Raw genomic sequence first — 18,678 nt, forward strand, 5'->3', positions numbered from 1 at the left:
CATTCTTAGCCATCATTGTCAAAAGTGAGGGATCATATGAGTTGTGGTCCTAAACATCTGAAGAGCCACAGACTAAACACACCTATGCACTAGCCTCAAAATGTGTACCTGCCCGGCACATGACAAGGTATGATTTTGAGTTCTGATGTGACTTCTCACCCTGTATGCAGGTGGGCAGTGGTAGGCGCACTCCCAATGAAAGCCACCTGTGTCCCATTGATGAACTGCAAACAGGATGAATGGAATATATGTTTGCTGAGCAATTTGAAGAGTGTTCACATCTGGGTGCCAACGTCACAGTAAAAGCGACTCTGGCTTTTGATGATGGCATTCAATTACTGAGATTTTGTTTGGAATTTTTGAACCCAAAAAAACGACTTCCCTAGTAAAGGAGGGTCACCAGATTTTAAAAATCAAAAACTACGGCATGCCACAACCATAAACGTAGGACTAGAGCTGCTAGCACATTCAAAGCACCCTGCTCTTCCTGAGCCCTCCCCTAGGACCCACATTAAAATAAATACACTTTCCAGCACTTCTCCTTGATCTGCAGATTCGGCTGTGACAGTAAGCATTTCAAATATAGAGCCTTTTGCTTTTATTATTATTACAGGGGTTGCTGTGTGCGTTTCGTAACCAGTCTCGGAGCGCAATCAGCAAATGTAAGTGCCTGTAAACAGAAAGGTTGGGGTTCGAGCCTACCCTAGGGTGGCAGAGATCTGACTAATGGGAAGCTAGGGAAATGTTATTTATGCATCACTATCAGCTTGAATTGTTGCGTCTGAGAAGTGATCACCCTCCCTTTCCTAAAACAGGGAAAGCGTTCGCTCTCGGGACAGAGGGCGTAATTCCGGGACGGTCTGGGCAAAACCGGCACGTCTGGTCACCCTAAGTGAAGGCATGCATACTCAAAATGTCTGCTCGTGTCAGTTAGATGGAGAAGACCGTTTAGCGCCCAGAAGGCTCAGACTGGCCAATAAGGCAACAAGGCAGTGTCTGAAGGGCCAGCCCAACAGGTTAGTGTGGGCCATTTATTTTTTACAATATGGGATACTTCAGTGACGTGGACAGTTGGGAGATGCAACTACTGTTAACTTCCCAATATGCTTTAAAAAGCACTACTTCACGCGCATTTTGCCCAGAACTGTGTGTCCACTTCCTTTCAAGTTGGTTGTCTTGAAAAGTGAATTTGCGAATGTGAACCATTTTTTCTCAGTATCCAGGACTATTTTATATCCCGTCCAGCTCTGAGGCTCGCAGCTGTGATGCGCATGCAAGCTGCAGCCCAAGAGGGGTCACTTGGGCTTCGCGAGGACCATAAAATGAGCACCATTAAAATGAGTATTAGTAACGGCCGTTATTTACTGCACTAGGAAATGCCCAAAAAGTGGTGGGCGCTGCCAGATAAAAAACAAAACCTATTATTGCCCTGCTTTCGGGATGACATCCTTCAAAGAATGTTTTCAAAAGGACTTGGCTCTGCACTGAAAATCTCTTTAGTCCTGCTCACCACAGTGGGCAGGTTTTCCCTTTTTTCATGGGCGCAGGCTATCAAGGCAGTATTGGCATTTACTATTGATGGCAACTGGATAGCAGGAGGATGCAGGAGGCTTTTTGTATTGTTTGTTTTTGTATAGGTTCCAATAGTATGCATATGTTATTTCAATGTGCACGTTTATACTGCGCCAAATCACCACCGCAGTAGTATCAGAGTACCTCGGCTTGTCTGTGGAGCAGTGTACTGTGTCCCAGCAAGGGGTATCCAGATCTTAGTCATAGAACAATGGGACTTGATGGCACTCTAGGAAGGCAATTGCGGTAAGTGTAGTGGGTAAAGCATCTTCCTGAGCAGGTCAGGGTGTTTGTCCGCATAGATCGGCTTCAAAGAGGCAGGTTCTGCAGAAGCATCTCTCTGAATAATCCCAGAGGACTGTCTCTGTTTGGGAAACGCTGATAGAGGATGACACTGGCTGTCATCGGTTCCTCAGCGAGCTGCCCCTCGAGCCACAATTAGACCTAGCCTTTTCTGCCTCCATGGGAGCCGAAAATCCAGTTCCAGGTTACAAAGGAAGGCCAAGTGTGCAAGGTTTGATTATTTCTGAGTGTTCTGTCAGTTCCCCATTTATCAAAAATATGTCCATCTGGTACTCTCATTGCCCTAACTCACCAAAATACATCCGTGCAATATGTATGTGTAGCTATGAAGCCCCCAGAATATATTAATCCAGTATGTATGTATGGCTATGTAGCTTCCCAGCATATAGCCATCCAATATGTAAATATGGCTGTGTTATACCCTGTAATTGTAACGGTTTTATAACATGGCACACTCCAGCCAGGGACTTCTTCCACTGACAATGAATGTGGCGCACAATACAAACGCTTTTTATTTTATCTCAACCCTGGGTTCTTTGTTTGAGTAGGCCCCCAACCCGTCTCACACCCACCTTAACAAACACCCTGTGTCACAATGGACTAGGAACCAGGCCTATGTATAACAATTAGATATTTATTAATGTTATGGTTCAATGAAAAATCAGAGAAAAATCAAATAATTGGGCAGCAACCACCAGTGTTGTGGCAATACAAATGCAAAGATTCCCACAATACAGTTAATTCAAACTCCTAAACTAATATATAAAAACCTTTAATAGCAAACATAAGCAAAATTGTTTTTAAACAGAACAGATAGCACTCCCGTTATGTACTCCCCCTGCAACACTCACCCCCAGACTTCAGCTAACTAAATTCTTTGTGGATGGAAGGCAGTAGCAAGGAGTCAGAATGAAGAGGGAAAATCACATTTAGAATTCAGCCCACCACTCCAAGATGGGAGGCCAGAAACGGAAATGAAAACCTTATTTATGAGCAAAATGGCATAATCGGATTACACTTGTTACTTGCACGGCAGTTTACAACTGCGGTGGGACAGATAGGACAGAAATTTGTGTTGCTACACTCGAGTGATAAGGAAGCTTACAGATTACTAAGCAGGGCACCAAGGCAACGTGAACACAGGTAAGACAATTGATTTCAGGAACAAGACATAATGCAAAAGAAACACACGCGGCAAAATGCCAATTAGTTTCTACACAGGGCTTTTGATGACAGGCAGCCACAGAAAGGGCTGAGCTGTCAAAATCAAAAATCGGTTTTCAGGACAAGGAACAGAGGCAGATAACAGATAGGATTCTGATAGAAAGGAGTTACTCTTAATGGGATTGCAGTTTCGGTTTTGCAAATCGGAAATTGGTAGGAAAGCACAATACACAGGCAAATTAGGTTTTTGTTAAACAAAGACTATTTCTGTTAAGACTATATTTTAATGGCTATAATTATTAAAGAAAGGCACTTGACATGAGGTGGTTGATTTCAAATGGCAACCAGCTCACCGTGGATCTCTTTATAGGGGAGTTAATTGATGTAATTGCAAATAATGCTAAGGATTTATACATATTATGGAAGAACTTATCAAAGAAATACACTAACATACATGGGCTAATACAGATTTGTGATTTTGAGGGGGATTTCAATGGGGTGCAAGGGGCAAAAGAGTGGGATATGCAATTTGGGGACTGGGTGATGTGATACTTACAATGTAAGCTTGAGTTTGGGGTTCTGGACAGCCAGAGAGGTCTCTGGACAGCTAGGCCAAGGGAGGTCACTCTGGATGGCTGGGCCAAGGGATCTGGTCACTGGGACAGCTGGTCCAAAGGATCTGGTCACTGGGCTCTCCTGGATGGGAGGCTGGGCAGCTAGGCAAGGTCTGGTCATTGTGGACAGCTGGATGGGATGCTGGACAACTAGGCAGAGGATATGGTCACTGGGCTCTCTTGAATGGGATCAGCTGCCTCCCCATCTTTCTCCCTGGATTTTGGTGTATGTGCCTGGGTCTGGATAGATGGATATATCTCTGCTTTCCTGGATCTTGAAGTCAGTGTTTCAGTGGATTGTCTCTTGCGTTTCCCTGTCTCCCCCTTAAATAGCCAAAATTACATCATCGGTTTACAAACTGGGGGGGGGGGTACTCTGTACTTACCCCTCTCCTGGGATAGGGCAGCCTACCAGTGTTCCCATCTCCACCTGGGGCGATTGGTTCAGGGGAAATGATATCATGTGTGCGTTTGCATTCATGACCTTCCTTTGTCTCTCAAAGCTACTTTTTACCAAAAATGAGTTATCAATCAAAACTTCAAATTTATACTAGCCACCGCCATAAGACATAGATATGCGGATTCACTAAGTCACAGGGAATTGGACAGTCCGAACTATGTGCAAGTTTGCATCGCCCTTTGGTACATTTTCACAATTTTTATGAAATGCATAATATTTAAAATTCTGCCAATGGCTACAAATATTCCCAGTAACATCTCGCACCGTTCCACCTAGTTTCATAATTGTGCCATTTATAATTCACTCCGAAAAGCATCTTTCATGGCCATTTCAGTTCACCAGGTGCTAGAAACATGCACTTGTTCTCTTTTTATTTGTCTAAAAATCCCATGAAAAACTGTCATAATATAACATTACTGCTGATTCAGGGTGCTGGGAAAAATGTCTTAAAATACAGATGTCCTTTACTGGTAGATTTGTCACAGGTGTGGGTGGTGCTACAAACCCACACAGCAAACTGTCTCTGCCAGGCTTGGCTTGAAACAAAGACCTTTTAGATGCCCTTTGAAGTTTTGACAGTTCCCCCTTCAGAGGGGAGGCTGGAGGAAATCGCACCTCTCGGTCATGCACCAGCCCTGCTCGTTCCCTTTGTTCATTCTGGCAGGGCTGCCAGTTAGTCTAGTGGGGCCGTGAATCCTCACACTTTTGGTCTTTTCATTTGTCCTTGTGGGCCGGTTCACTTCTGGATGGAACTTTTCCAACTGTTGAAGGAAGGGTTTTGTCAATGAATTTAGTGCTTCGGCCAGAAAAAACAGTATAACTGGTTTCTGAGTCTTTTTCAAGGAAACCAACTCTTGTGGGAACAAATATAATGTACATTAGGTAGCCATGTCACTGCAAACCCCCACTCATATAGTCAATAACATTTCTGAGCGAGCAACAGCTGTCATTTGATATTTGACTTTGAAAGGACATTTTTCTTATTTTAACTCACAGATTACACGTGTGCATTCTTTCCTTTCGAGTTGCAAATGCGGTTCTACAGCCTGCGGGATTATGTTTCAATTAATCTTTGGTAGGGCTTTTGCATAGACTGTGAGTTTATGGACACAAAAGGCTACTGCAAAGAATTTCTTTGATATTGACATGGGAAACGAGAGAGAGCCACGCTATTTCTTTCCTTTGCTGTAATTTGAGTGTGATGGTTAATTTCAAAAGGAAACAAAAGCTGTGTTGAGTGAAAACAGAATTATTTGCCCTTTAATTACTTTATCAGTAAAAAAATGCCGTTCTTGAGATGTGTTGCCTTCTTGGCAATCTGATGAACTAAAGCACGCAGGGCTGTGTCTCAATGGAGTGCACAACTTTGAAAGAAAGAGCAAATTGCAATGCGGTCTAGAATTCTGTGCGCAGCCTTTAGTGTTCAGGTGACAGAACAGCAAATGTAGAGCTGTTCTCTATGCAAGTCATTTTCTCATGATTCAAATGAAATAAAGCAAATGCAGAGCCATTCTTTGGTTGGCAGTGTTCAAAGCTCGCCACACATGTGCCAAGTAGACAAAAGCAAAGCCATCGTTGCGGCATTGTTTAAATGCAGTTTTTGGTTGTAGGGGAGTTCTGCTTTGGGCCTTAAATGTACCCCACATAATATATCCATCCAATATGCATGTCTAGCAATGCACCTCGACAGAATAAATCCAACTAATACATTGAATATATCCACACATTTTTTCAGCAAAAAACACCTTTGTTATTAGTGATGTCACCACTGATGCCCTTAGTGGCATCATCATTGTGATCATACGGTGTGCAACAGGGGGCGGATAGTTGAGGTGGACCACACGCGGATTTACACATCTGTTTAATACAATTTGGCTAGACAACCTCCACATCGTGTGTTTACAAGAGGCATGGCTAAGTGAGCTGCCGGTAACTTGGGAGTTTGAGGTCGTAATAAATCTGGCAATAAAATCAAAACAAGCGCGACCAATGGCAGGGCTGCTGACAATGGTGAGAAGAGCAACGGGGTGGCGCATTATAAACTCTGTCAACCATTCTCCCTATATTCAAGAGAGTTCTATTGAAAGGGCCGGCGCCCATGAGCAGACACAAGACAGGATCATAATACTGAATCTGTATTGGAACCATCTACGAGCAGGAAAGACGGATTTTATTGACCAGATATCAGCGTTAATAGATCTTCGGGTGGAAGCCCTATGGTGGGCGAAGATAATTCTTTGCGGAGATTTAAACATCAATCTCTTTAAGCAGGCAAAACCAGAACTGGGCACACTGGCACAAGCATGGTTAAATGAAATGAGCCTACGAAATTTCCAGATGTTGAATGGAAGCACTCGTGGTGATATACCACCTGCACCAACGTGGCATCGCGTGGATTCATCATCAATCATAGACTACATGTTTGTGGCTGAAGCTTTGCACCATAGGATAAATTTGCTGATTATCTGTAAAACAACAAATAGTGATCATGATATGCTACTTATGAAATTTGCAATAACTGAAACAGCTAAAAAGCCATCATGGACACACAAACTCAAGCTGGAATCAAACAGAGTTCGTTTAAGACTGGAGGAGACTGAAGTTAACTCTGTGATGAACCAGTACTGTCAATCGAGTGCTGATCTGGAATACGATCAATTATTGACACAATTTAAAACAAAAAAGGTCGGCCTGAAAAACTTAAACATGGTCCGGGCTCATCACTTCGATCTCGAGATCCTTAAACAAAAAAGAAGGATGCGTACGGCACTTAGGAGAGCTCAGTCCCTAGATGTTGCCGCTCGTAATTTGGAAAAAAAGGCTGTGAAACAAAAAACTGGTTGAAGATGCATAAATATGCATTAGTACAAAACGATGCGGAGCAGATGCTAGCTACATTGAAGAACAAAAATACGAGGGACTTTTGGAATCTTATTAATAACTCACAAGCTCCTCAAACTACACTGCAGTCTTGCATGGTCTCGGAATCTGTTTGGATAGCCCATTTTGAAGCTCTCTATAAAGCTAAGGACCAAGCAAATGTTCCATCAGAATCATCTTTGAAACCGTGGGCCTTGACCTTTTTGAGAGAAGATATTGTGTCCATAATTAAGAACGCAAAAAACTCACGAGCACCAGGCCCGGATGGCCTTACCAACTTTACTATTAAACAACATCCAGCGTTATGGGCATCCCTACGTGTAGCTTTATTCGATAGAATAATTAAGTGCCGTAGGACCCCAAAATCTTGGAAGTCTGCTGTCATCGTCCCAATTTTCAAGAAGGGAGACAGAACATGCCCAAAGAATTATCGCTGGGTTGCACTGTTGGAAGTACTGGGGAAAATCTACGCCACAATGTTGCAACAAAAACTGGTGGCATGGGCAGTTAAGTCTAATCATGTTGACAAAAGGCAATCTGGATTTGTAAAAAAAAGTAGGCTGCTCGCTAAACCGGCTACTGCTGAACCTGATTAAAATGGAGGCGATAAAGTCCAACACGAAGGTCTATGTGGCCTTCATTGACTTTTCATACGCATTCGATACCATCGACAGGTCACTTTTGTGGTCAAAACTAGAAAGTTGGGGATGCCCAGTTGATCTAGTAGCAGCAATCCGGGATCTCCACTCTGACACTTCAATAAAAATCCGTCTGGATAGCTCTGTAACTTTAACTGCACCAATCAAAACCTATAAAGGGGTAAAACAGGGTTGCCCCTTAGCTGCTGCAATATTCAGCTTATTTATATCAGATATAGGTTTATCAATCGATGCAGTAAGCTCTTTTCCACCAAAAGTAGCCAAGACACATCTAAGCTGGCTCTTGTATGCTGTCGGCCTCCAAAGAAAACTGAATGCGGTTGGCCAATACGTCGCAGTAAACCAATTGGTGATAAACACAAAGAAGTGGGAAATCTTAGTGTTTAAGAACCTGAATAGACAAGGAGGAAAAAAAACTAAACAACTGAGATGGTTCCTAGGTCAAGAGTTAATTCAGACAGCCCAGAGCGTAAAATATCTTGGCATGCTAATACTTTCATCTGTCAACGATGGCCTTTGGATTGCTGAAACCAAAAGGAAATGCAAGCAATTGGCAAGTCAAGATGTCATCATGCAAAAGAAATTTGGGAAATGTTCTATAAAACCACTGTTAGCTTTTTATCAGCAAAAAGTAGTCCCAGTCCTGCTATATGGTGCTGAAAACGCTTTGGGTTATACTTATGAAACCTGGTCAACGTTGGAGAATTGTTTCTGGTCCAAGGCACTGGCTCTTCCAAGGGGAATTCTGACAGCATGTGTAAGATATGAATTATCGCTCATATCGCTCCATGCTAGGGTAGGCTGGACCCTAGTGAGCCTGTTTCGTAAAACTTACTACCATGAGCAAATACCACAATTTGACATCTTTCACTGTTCAATACCAACGAATAACAGTATGGTGTCATTGTGGGTTAAGAGATGCGAATGGATACTGAAAGAATATGGAATCAGCTTAGAAATGCTTCATAACAACCCGAATGCCGCCAAATTAAAAATCTGGCGTGCGGATTGGGACCGAACTTGTACTCAACGAGCTGCTGCAAAAATGATGAGTGAGGCACCGCTCGAAGTCCGGGCATTTAATTGTCCACAACGTTACATTGAATTGTTTCCAGATCCTTAGGCACGGAGAGTGTTTATGATATTGCGTCTAAACATATTTAAAACCAAAGAACGCCTGAGCTCATGGAAATGTAACAAAATCATAAATCCAATGTGCAGACTATGTGCTAAAGATAAGGAAACCCTTAAGCATTTAGAGCTATTTTGCACGATACTTCGATCTGAAAGGACAACCCACCTGGGATCTTGGAGTCTGAATCACCCCTCCCTTTGTGCTGACGAATGGTGGGCCAATATGTTCCAAGGCTCGGACATGAAATTGTTACTGCCATTGTCACGTTTTCTGATGATAATCGAAAATCGCCTGAATTTACCGTTGGTTGATGAACAATGAGGAAGAGTGTCTAGACTGTAAGATAAAGCAGATGGGAGGGGTGTTTCTATAGGAGGGTGGAAACGACAAAAATCTTTTGTCGTTTTGTTTTTCTTTTGATGGGTTGTGTTTTGTTGTAAAAATTGTAAAGGTTTGCGATAAACCAATAAAATAAAAAAAATAAAAAATAAGGTGGACTTGCTCAAAATGCGATTGCTAAATTTCAGGGGGTTTGCTGCGTTAAATCTGATCACCTTAACACTCTCTTAACCAATGTTTTTTCACTGAATTTCAAAGGTTTTGTTGCTATGAATATTACAAGTAAAATCCGATCGCCTCAACTCTCTCCTAACTAGAGTTTTTTCACTGAATTTCAAGGGTTTTGCTATAGTATAGTTTCTGCGGGGCCCAGAAGCCATGGCCTTTCGGCCGTGATCACTGTACATATTGCACCAATAGGTTTTTATGGGGCCCACTAATGATGGACTTGCACCATGGCCATTGTCCACGTCCGTCAGCCATGACCACTGTCCATGTTTCATCAATAGGTTTCTTTGGGCCCACTAGCCATGATCTTCGCCCATGGCCACAGTACATGGTGCACCAATAGGTTTTTTTGGTGCCCAATAGCCATGGCCTTTGACTGTGGACACTGCACATGTTGCACCAATAGGTTTCTTTGGGGCCCACTAGCATGCCCTTGGTCACAGAGATCCATTACCCCCACCTAGGAGATGTGATCAGTTCAGGTGTAAAATTACTTTTTTTTCACCCTCTGCCCATTCCCACAGAATTCCCCTGATATTCTCCAGATTATGGCAATGAACTACACATACAGCGACCGGTATTCCCCCGACAATGCTCGAATATCCTAAACTTTTCCCTGTCCTCACAGGCACTCACCAAGTGCCCCCATCCTCTTTCCATGACCCCTCCACTCCCCTCAATTGCTTTTTTTCCTTGCTGGCCCTCTCCTTGTCATTGCCCCTATCACTGTTTGGTTTGTGTGATGCCTTTTTGTTCCCCGAGGTGAACTTTATTGAAATGCGAGTGCTGAATTTCAGGAGTTTTGTTGCATTGAATCTGATCACCTTAACTCTCTCTTAACAAAGGGTTTTTCACGGAATTTCAAGGGTTTTGCTATACCTTTCCTCAGGGCCCACTAGCAATGGCCTTCTGTCATGGCCACTGCACATGTTCTACCAATAGTTTTCTTTTGGGCCCACTTTCCATGACCTCCAGCCATGGCCACTGGCCACGGACGAACATGCTCCATAGTTTCTTGAGGTCTTGCCAGCTATGGCCTTCGGCCATGGCCTCTGTGAGTGTTGCACCAATATATTTCTTTTGGGCCCGCTAGCCATGGCCACTGGCCATGTCAAACCATTACTTTGTTACCAAACACGCTTTGCCCCCTGCCCAGTAGATGTAGGCACCGCAGATGTTAAACTTTTTTTTCTAACTCCTTATTCTGGCAATCATTTCACAGTAATCAGTTCTAATAATGGAAATTCCTGCGGTAGAGTGGTGGTTCCCTGATTCCTATGATAATGGGAAAAATTGCTCAGAATTAAAAAGTCTTTCACGTCCTCACAGACACTCAACATGTGTCCCCTTCTTTTTTCCAGGTCCCCTCACTCCACTCAATTGCATTTTCAGTTCATTAATTTGAGGTTTCTCACGGTAATATTGTTAGAATCACTTGCATCGAGTAAAAAGAAAAGGCGGCTTATCATTTGTGAAAAGCCTCTGAACCTCTCTGCTGCAAAGCACCAAGAATGATATGAATGCTTTAAGCTACAGGGCACACCACGTTCTCTGTTGAATATTTTAAGAAGTACTGGATGGATTTACCCCAAATCAGTTAAGAAATTTAAGTCAACACTTTGTGCCCAAATTGTTTCTTATTTGGTCCAAATCTACCAATCTATTTTCTTGATATGGATGTTTGAAAAACTGCACCTTTTCTCTATGGGAAAAGGAATGCAGGTAGGCTGAAAACATTGTGTTAATGTTTTCTTAATAACTTTTTCATTTTCTAACGAATTGCTCCCAAAAGGTTTAGTTTAGTGGGGCTTTTGTTTTGAAAATGCCATCCAACTCCATTCAGCATCTCAAAAGTTATTAGTCTCGCTCAGCCTCTCCACTGTAAAAAGCACCAATGCGATATAAAGGTTTTAAGGAGCAGAGGCCACACCCTTCGCTGTCAAGTAGTTTAAAAGCTACTTGATGGATTTATCAAAAGAACTGTCAAGAAGTTTAAGTCCACACTTTGTGCCCAAGTTGTTTCTTATTTGGTCCAAATCTGCTTAGCGTTTTTTGCACTATGGCCGTTTAAAAACTGCACTTTTTCTCTATGGGGAAATGAATGGGCTGAAAACTGTGAAACTGTGGTGTTTTGTTTTCTTAATAACTTTTTTCTTTTATAATTTTCCCAAAATTTGCAGTTTTTGGAGGTCCTTGCCAAACTTTTAGTTTTTTAAATTTCTTCCAACTCCATCCAGCAAGTCAAAAGTTACTAGCAACAGAATTTTGGGGAAAACATGCCCCTTTTTCATTTTGGAAATGCCTCTCAGCCTCCTTGCTGCAAAGCACCATGGGAGATATAGCTATATTATTGGGAGAAGTGGGCACCCCCTTCTCCATCAAATATTTTAACAACTACTGGACGGAATAGCCCCAGACCTCTCTCGTAAATCGAGTCAGCGCTTCATTCCCAAGTTGTTTCGTACCCAGTCCAATTCTGTCCAGCGGTTTATTCTGTGCATTGTGCAGAAATTCTGACTTTTTCCGCTACGGGAAAATAAATGGGAGTATAAATAGGAGTAGGCCAAAAACAGCGTTTTATTGCTTTCTTAATAACTTTTTCATTTTTTAATGAAGCTGTCCCAAAATGTCTAGTCTGGGGTGGGCCGTCATGCAAGTCAAAGGTTATCAGCAATGCAATGTTCTGGTTTCCTATGGAACTTGAAACTAACCTTAACTATAGTGCGGCACTATAATAAATATATATGTGTGTGTGTGTGTGTGTCTATATAGCTCCTCAGACTATATCCATTCAATATGTATGAATGGAGGATATGCAGCTCTCAAGAATATATCCATTCAATATGTATGTGTGGCTATATCTTTCCTCAGAATATATCCATTCAATACGTATATGGGGATATGTAGTGCCCAAGAAAATATCCACTCAATATGTATGTGTGGCTATGTAGCTCCCCAGAATATATCCATCTGATAAGTATGTCTGGCCTTTTGGCTCAATGAATATATCCATTCAATGTGTATGGGTGGCTATGTAGATACCCAGAATATATCCATCCGATATGTATGTCTGGCTTTGTGCGGCAGTCAGCGTGCAGTGAACATCGACCTGGCCATTCCTCAGGTGAGCAGCGCAAAAGGTCTTCTTCCGACTTTCTTTCCATTGTCTTTGTGCTTTATCAGTCCGTCTGCCGTTTCATCGTTGACGGATCTTGACCGGTCCTCTCACATATCCATCTAATGTGTATGTGTGGCTTGCACCCCACCCCAGAATATATCCATTCAATATGTATATGTGGTTACTTAATCACCCAAAATATATCTTTCCACTAACCACATGAGCCTAACTTACTGGAATATACTCCTTTATTGAATACATGCCCCCCTCGTTCTTCAAAATACATCTCTCCTATAAATATGTGTCACCAAATCTTCTAAGTACAAATATCTTACAAGAACCTGTTGCTAATTTCCAAGCATTCGCCCATCTAATATTCACTTTTACTGGGTCTCCCAAATGTGTGCATCAATATGTATATCTACCTAGCTTTCCAGATTTGACTGACCATTCACTTTTCCCCAAACTCAAGAATGTATACATCCATTCCATTCACCAGAACAGGTCCATTATGTACTCCCTTATCTTTCATTGCCCAGAAGATAGTCACACTGTACTTAAATATTTCCAAGAGCCAGCATGGATCCATGCTCCACATACATAGCGGCAAATTCATGGAATTTTCAGTGCAGAAAATAGGGTACTTGCACGCGCAACTGCACACAAATCCCCCTTTGTCGATTCATGGAATTGAATGCGCTGTACTTGTCCTGGACTTGCCTGGAGTTCGCGTTGGCTCAGCACGTCAATGCGAGCCATCAAGGGCCTGGGGCGGAACACCAAAAATGGGGAAGAACTTGCTAAAAAAGTGGGCATTCCGACGGATGGCCTGCAGGTAGTCCCTCGCACGCCCACAATTGCGCGGCATGAGACGTATCCAGTACACTTAAGTGTAGGATTTTCAGCGCGCAAGTAGGCTTGCATGTCGAATTTCGGGGTGCGTGTACTCAATCGGGGTTCTGATGTAACTTAGTTGTGCGCGTAAGCAGTGTAGCAGGGTGCAGGAATGTTTTACATGGGTTCACACGCAGATTTCAGGAGTTATTGCTCAGTTGTGATTTCATACACACATGTTATCGGGTTGCCGGGTAGAGTTGTAGGGTACCCCACGCAGGGTCACAGAGTCACAGGCCTGCTTACGAGGCACCCCACGCACTGTATGAAGGGCGCGTGTATTTGTGCCCGGTGGAGCGCCCACCGGTAGCTGTTCTGGCTGTTCATGCTTTGCGTGTGGGCGTGGCAGGGGCGTTCTGGGCGCGACTTGCGAATACGGTTACTTTGCACTGTCTATTCCATGAATACGAATGCATTCGTTTTTCTTTCTGCAAACAGGTTCACACAATGTCCTTCTCGGCATGCAGCGATTGCAGGATTTCTGCAACCCATTTCCATGAATTTGCCCCAAAGTGACACACATAGTATGATAATGATATGTTATTTATATAGCACTTATGCTTAAGTGCTTTACACAGAACATATATGGATACAATATCACCCAACCAAAGTTGGTACTCATTTATCGATCTTAGAAGGATGAAAGGCTGAGTTAGCATTGTTGGGATTTGAACCTGCGACCTGCAGATTACACACAGATTGCAGCAGAGAGCGCTCAACTCGCTGAGCTATCTTCCCAGCTTTTTTCCCCTGGGATTAGGTCTCTAAATCGCCTACAATAAAGCCACCCAATGCTTTGGTATATGTTACACCATATTATGTAATTTTATGTTATGTTTACATATCAGTGAGTGCCAGAATATATCTATCTTGATTTGCTCATCCTAATTCCCAGAGTATATCCGTCTACAACTTGCTTATCTCAGATTATGCATATCCCTGCCTATCTCAATATAGCCCACCTCTACTTATGTATACCAGATTGCAAGCATATAGCCTTTCTGTACTTTTATATCCCCAACTATCAGAATATACTTCTGTGAATATGTAATGTCCGTACTTAGATATCCCCAATGACTAAAATACATCAATCTTGTACTTTCACATTCCTGGGTATGAGAATATTTCCCTCTAGTGCTTATGTATCGCAAACGCCCGAAATATATATGTCCTGTATGTCCTGTACTTACATATCCTCATCTCTAATATTACATGCATTCTGGACTTACATAGCCCCCAATATTCTTCTTAAAAAGTGCACGTCCCTACTAACAGAATATATCCATCCTGTACACCTCCACATTCCCCCTCCCTCCTTTACAGGTGTATCACTGAAAAGCACAGTATATAAATAGCCAGTTCTTACATCTCCCCAACTTTCAGAAAGCATCCAGCATGAACTTAGGTATGGGTACATCCTAAAATATAGCCATCTTCTCCTTACTTAGCCCAAAATCTCCAGAGTGTATTTATTGTGTACTTACGTATCCCTGATTCCCAAGAGTGTACCCATCTAAAAAGTACACATCCCCAACTCAAAGAATACATTCAACCTCTACCTACGGATCATATCCTAAAAGAAATTCACCCATCAAACATGGTGTTCATGCGCGTGCATATCATCTACTCCCTCAAGACATCCATTGTGTACTTATTTATTTATTACATTTATATAGCATGCCTAACCTTTAGGCATCTGGGCGCTTGCATATCATCTACTCCCTGAAGATATCCACCTTGTACTTATGCATCATTAACTCCCAGAATGAATCCAACCTGCACGTTTTCCAAGTCAAGCCTCAGACTTTGTTCTTCCGTAGTTACTTATCATCAACTGGCCAGATTAGGATCCGTTTTGTACACATGTTCTCCGCCTACTCAGAATATATCCCTTATGATGCTAATGTCTGTCCATCAAAATATGTTAATCTTGTGAATCACTTCATGCCCGACCCCTCCCACTTCTATGCACTGGAATAATAGGTGTTCTCATTAAGCCATTTAGTGTTACCTAATTTATCAACCTGCAAAGTGCAGACTGGCACCATATCTGAGGCAGGCACTGAGCTATGGTCCCGTCCATATTCTGGACTAGAGGTCAAGATCTATGTGTTTGAGTATGCATGGCATGCAGAACACAGCCATCCTGTATTTACATGGCCATATTCTTTCAATGTAACCGCTATTTACTTGTTAATATCTTCCCAGAATACCCGGCTGTCCTCTAGTGTTTACTTACCCCTAATGCCGCCCAGGAGTGATGGGTTTCCCATTGAGGACTGAGTGACCCCCCAGTTAGTATGGCTCCTACGCCCACGGTTCCCCTACTCCCACAGTGTATCCACACACCCTGTACCTTAATGTACTGGCTCTGGTGGTGAATCCGTACTGCACGCAGGGGTGTTGCTAGGTCTGGAAAAGATCTGGGGCTATACTAATGTCGGGACTGTCGGCACTCTGGGTGAGCTGCCTTCTCCTTGTAGCCCCTGAGCATCTATCCAGGGCTACAACCAAAATACCTGGGGCTATAGCCCCCTCAGGCGCCCCCTAGCAACGCCTCAGTTCTGAGCCCTACATCCATCAGTGCATCTCTGCGGCATTCACCTGCCCCTGATACCACCCCCCCCGTGCCTTTCCCCCACACGTCATCAGTGGGCCCTTCTCTTCAACCAACAGAATACTTCCTGGAAGTAACCTCTCTCAAGACACCAGACCGCACTAGCAGTGCTTTCAGTACCTTCCCTGCCCGCCCCCAAAATCTCGGAATACCCTTTCAGAATGCACACATTGCAAGCATGGAGGGCATCCTTACAGCAAGTGTTTCTCTGCCACAGGGGTATGCAACCTTTCGCTCTCCAGAGGTTTTGGACTACCACTGCCAGCACTCTCAACCAATACAGCCAATTGTGAGGGAACAGGGGAGTCATGGTGCAAAGCACCTGTTCTACCAGTTCACAAAATGCCCTTAATATTATTCCCTTCTCATAGTTCAGTTCCAAAGCACACACCCTTCCTAGCGCCCAGAGGCCAGAGTCGGACTAGGGCATACAATTGTCTCGGGCACCAATGAAAAAGTGGCCCATAGTTGCAAATGGCAATTCATTCCTTTTGTGACAGACTGTTTGAGGAATACACCAGGGGGAGGTTTTTGATAAAATGTGAGGCAAATTATGCATTTTGAAGAATCTTGAAGAATATTTATTCAGTGATACTGGTCAAAACTACTCACGGCATGGTGAAGTAACTTATCAAACTGGCCCACTTTGACCCCAACAGTGTTTTTGGTTCAGGCATTGCCCTATTGCCCAGCCCGAGCCTGGCATGACTCCACAGTCCTCACGTTGTAGCCCCTTTACCCACTTCGCATAGACCAGAGTCACTTCCGGTGCTCGCGTGTCCCCTCCTATTCGGCACACTGCTCAGGATTCACTTTGCCAGCAGCACCGAACACCCCGAAAGCTTACTTTTGTCACCTTTCGAAGAGTACCACCCGGCGCTCTGTTCTCCCGTGCGGGCGGCGATGCGGTCCATTCCCCTCAGTCCAGTGACGCAGATGAACTGTTCTCGCTACACTCCACACCCTCAGCATAACACTCAATACTTCTCTGTCTGCCACGCATTAAGAGAAGCTCCGCGTGCCTGCTTTTCCACAGGGTTCGGTGCTGTGTCCCTACTCCACCAGTACCCAATCCGCAGCACTATACTCGCTTCTTCCACGCCTCCCCGAATGACCCAGCACTCAGGCTTCCATGCCCATGAAATGGAAGTCCGCGCAAATGTCTCCCTGGACCCCGTCACCTCTGAGTGCTCGCTGTGTGCACACACAGAGCACCACTCAGGACTCGGCTCTTCTTCCTCTAATGGCACAGCAGGGCTTACACCCCACTGCAATGCCCCCCAACCCTCCAGTACTCATTCTTCCTAGAATGTCATCCACTGCCCCTTTAGCTACAGCCACAGATAGCCAGACCAGAATCCCCGGGGAACACAGTGCTATTTTCCTCTCCCTTACCCGATTCCTGTTAGTACTCAGACCTAACAGACTGCTCTCAGAGCACTATTCTTGCTGTCCCCGCGCCTTCGTGTAGCTCCCTGCTTCAGAGAAAGCAATTCTGGGCGCTTACTTCTCCAGACCTCCCATACACATTAAAGTGTCCCCTTTGGCACCCACATCCATGTGGCAGCTCTGGGACTAAGCACCTTATTGTATCCATTTCATGCCTCTCACACATAAGCCCTTAGTACTCACTTCTCCGGAGACCCCCGTGAACATTAGTGTTGCCCCTTGCTCCCACACAGGGAGCAGTCTTCGACCCCCACTGCTCCCAGTCTCCCCGATACACCGTTGTGTTGTACTGCCCGCCCCCGGGTGCCCGGAGTACTCACTTCGCCCCAGACCACCGGCCGTCCACTCGGTCTCCTCCACTGCCCCATAGCGCCTCGGGGGCTTGCCTGCGTCCATGCCGGCTGAAATGGATTTCTTGAGCTCCATGGCTCTGCTTGGGTTCCTGCCCGGGCTCTGCCTGGCTCTGCGTGTGGCGCTGGGATGCTGCTGCAGCTACGGGATGCTGCTAGGCAGAGCTGTGGTCCTCACTCCATCCCCTGCCCTCCCTGCCTCAGCCTCCTAGGTGACTGGTTGCAGCGGCTGCTGACGTCACTGCCTCCCGCGGGGCTCTGGCTGGTGACCAGGAAAGGATGCGGTGCGCCTGCGCACTTGAGCGAGGGAAGCAGGCAGGAGACTGCAGACAGCAGCTCAGAAAGCCGGCCAGGAGACAACAGAGCAGTGCTGCACTTACAGGATGGGTGGGGAGGGCTGGCACGGGATGTTCGAGCACTGAATGGGTGTGTGAGGAGGTTTGGGGCAGGCCCTTGGAAAATGGTCTCTAAAGACCCGTCCCCCCTTACTCGAAAAACCGTATACCAGCTTGCAGTACAGTGACTTTGGAAAAAAAGGTTTCTTTTAAGAAAAGTGAGTATCCATGCCAGGACACAAGGACTGACCACAGCGGTACTTATGAAGACAGGCGTAACCACAGAGGAGTATTCTACAGGCTTGTACGGCACTTTGGGGACGTCGTGTCTTGTGTGTAGCATGGATAGCTGGTGAGTTATGCCCAATCACATCCAGGGACGGCTCAAAGCCTTCTTGTACAAGCACCCGCCAGAAATCTGGAAACATCAGTGATCTAATTACACGGCTGTAGCGCCTAGAGTCCATTGAGATGTGCACAGTATGGGATACGAGTCAAACATAAACTTAAAAATATGACGCACTCCCCCAGTGGTGGAGGCAGCGTTTGGGGTCAGGGGGT

The 18,678-nt window shown here is 44.5% G+C and overlaps 1 protein-coding gene across 2 annotated transcripts in view; it reads right to left on the reverse strand.

The window, feature by feature from the left end:
• The window catches only part of BMERB1 (bMERB domain containing 1), a 1,034,991-nt gene extending 1,016,971 nt beyond the window's left edge, over window positions 1-18,020 (reverse strand). Inside the window, exon 1 of one of the 2 annotated variants that reach the window (XM_069647125.1) lies at window positions 17,753-18,020. In XM_069647125.1, the coding sequence (XP_069503226.1) occupies window positions 17,753-17,858 (106 nt within the window). In that variant the 5' untranslated portion in view covers window positions 17,859-18,020. Of the gene's footprint in view, window positions 1-16,830; window positions 16,934-17,752 lie in introns of those variants that run through there. The other variant, XM_069647126.1, reaches the window with a different exon arrangement.
• Between the last annotated feature and the right edge of the window lie 658 nt (window positions 18,021-18,678).

Source organism: Ambystoma mexicanum, chromosome 2q (assembly GCF_040938575.1).
Source record: "Ambystoma mexicanum isolate Mex_15411 chromosome 2q, UKY_AmexF1_1, whole genome shotgun sequence".
Classification (NCBI taxonomy): Eukaryota; Metazoa; Chordata; class Amphibia; order Caudata; family Ambystomatidae; genus Ambystoma; species Ambystoma mexicanum.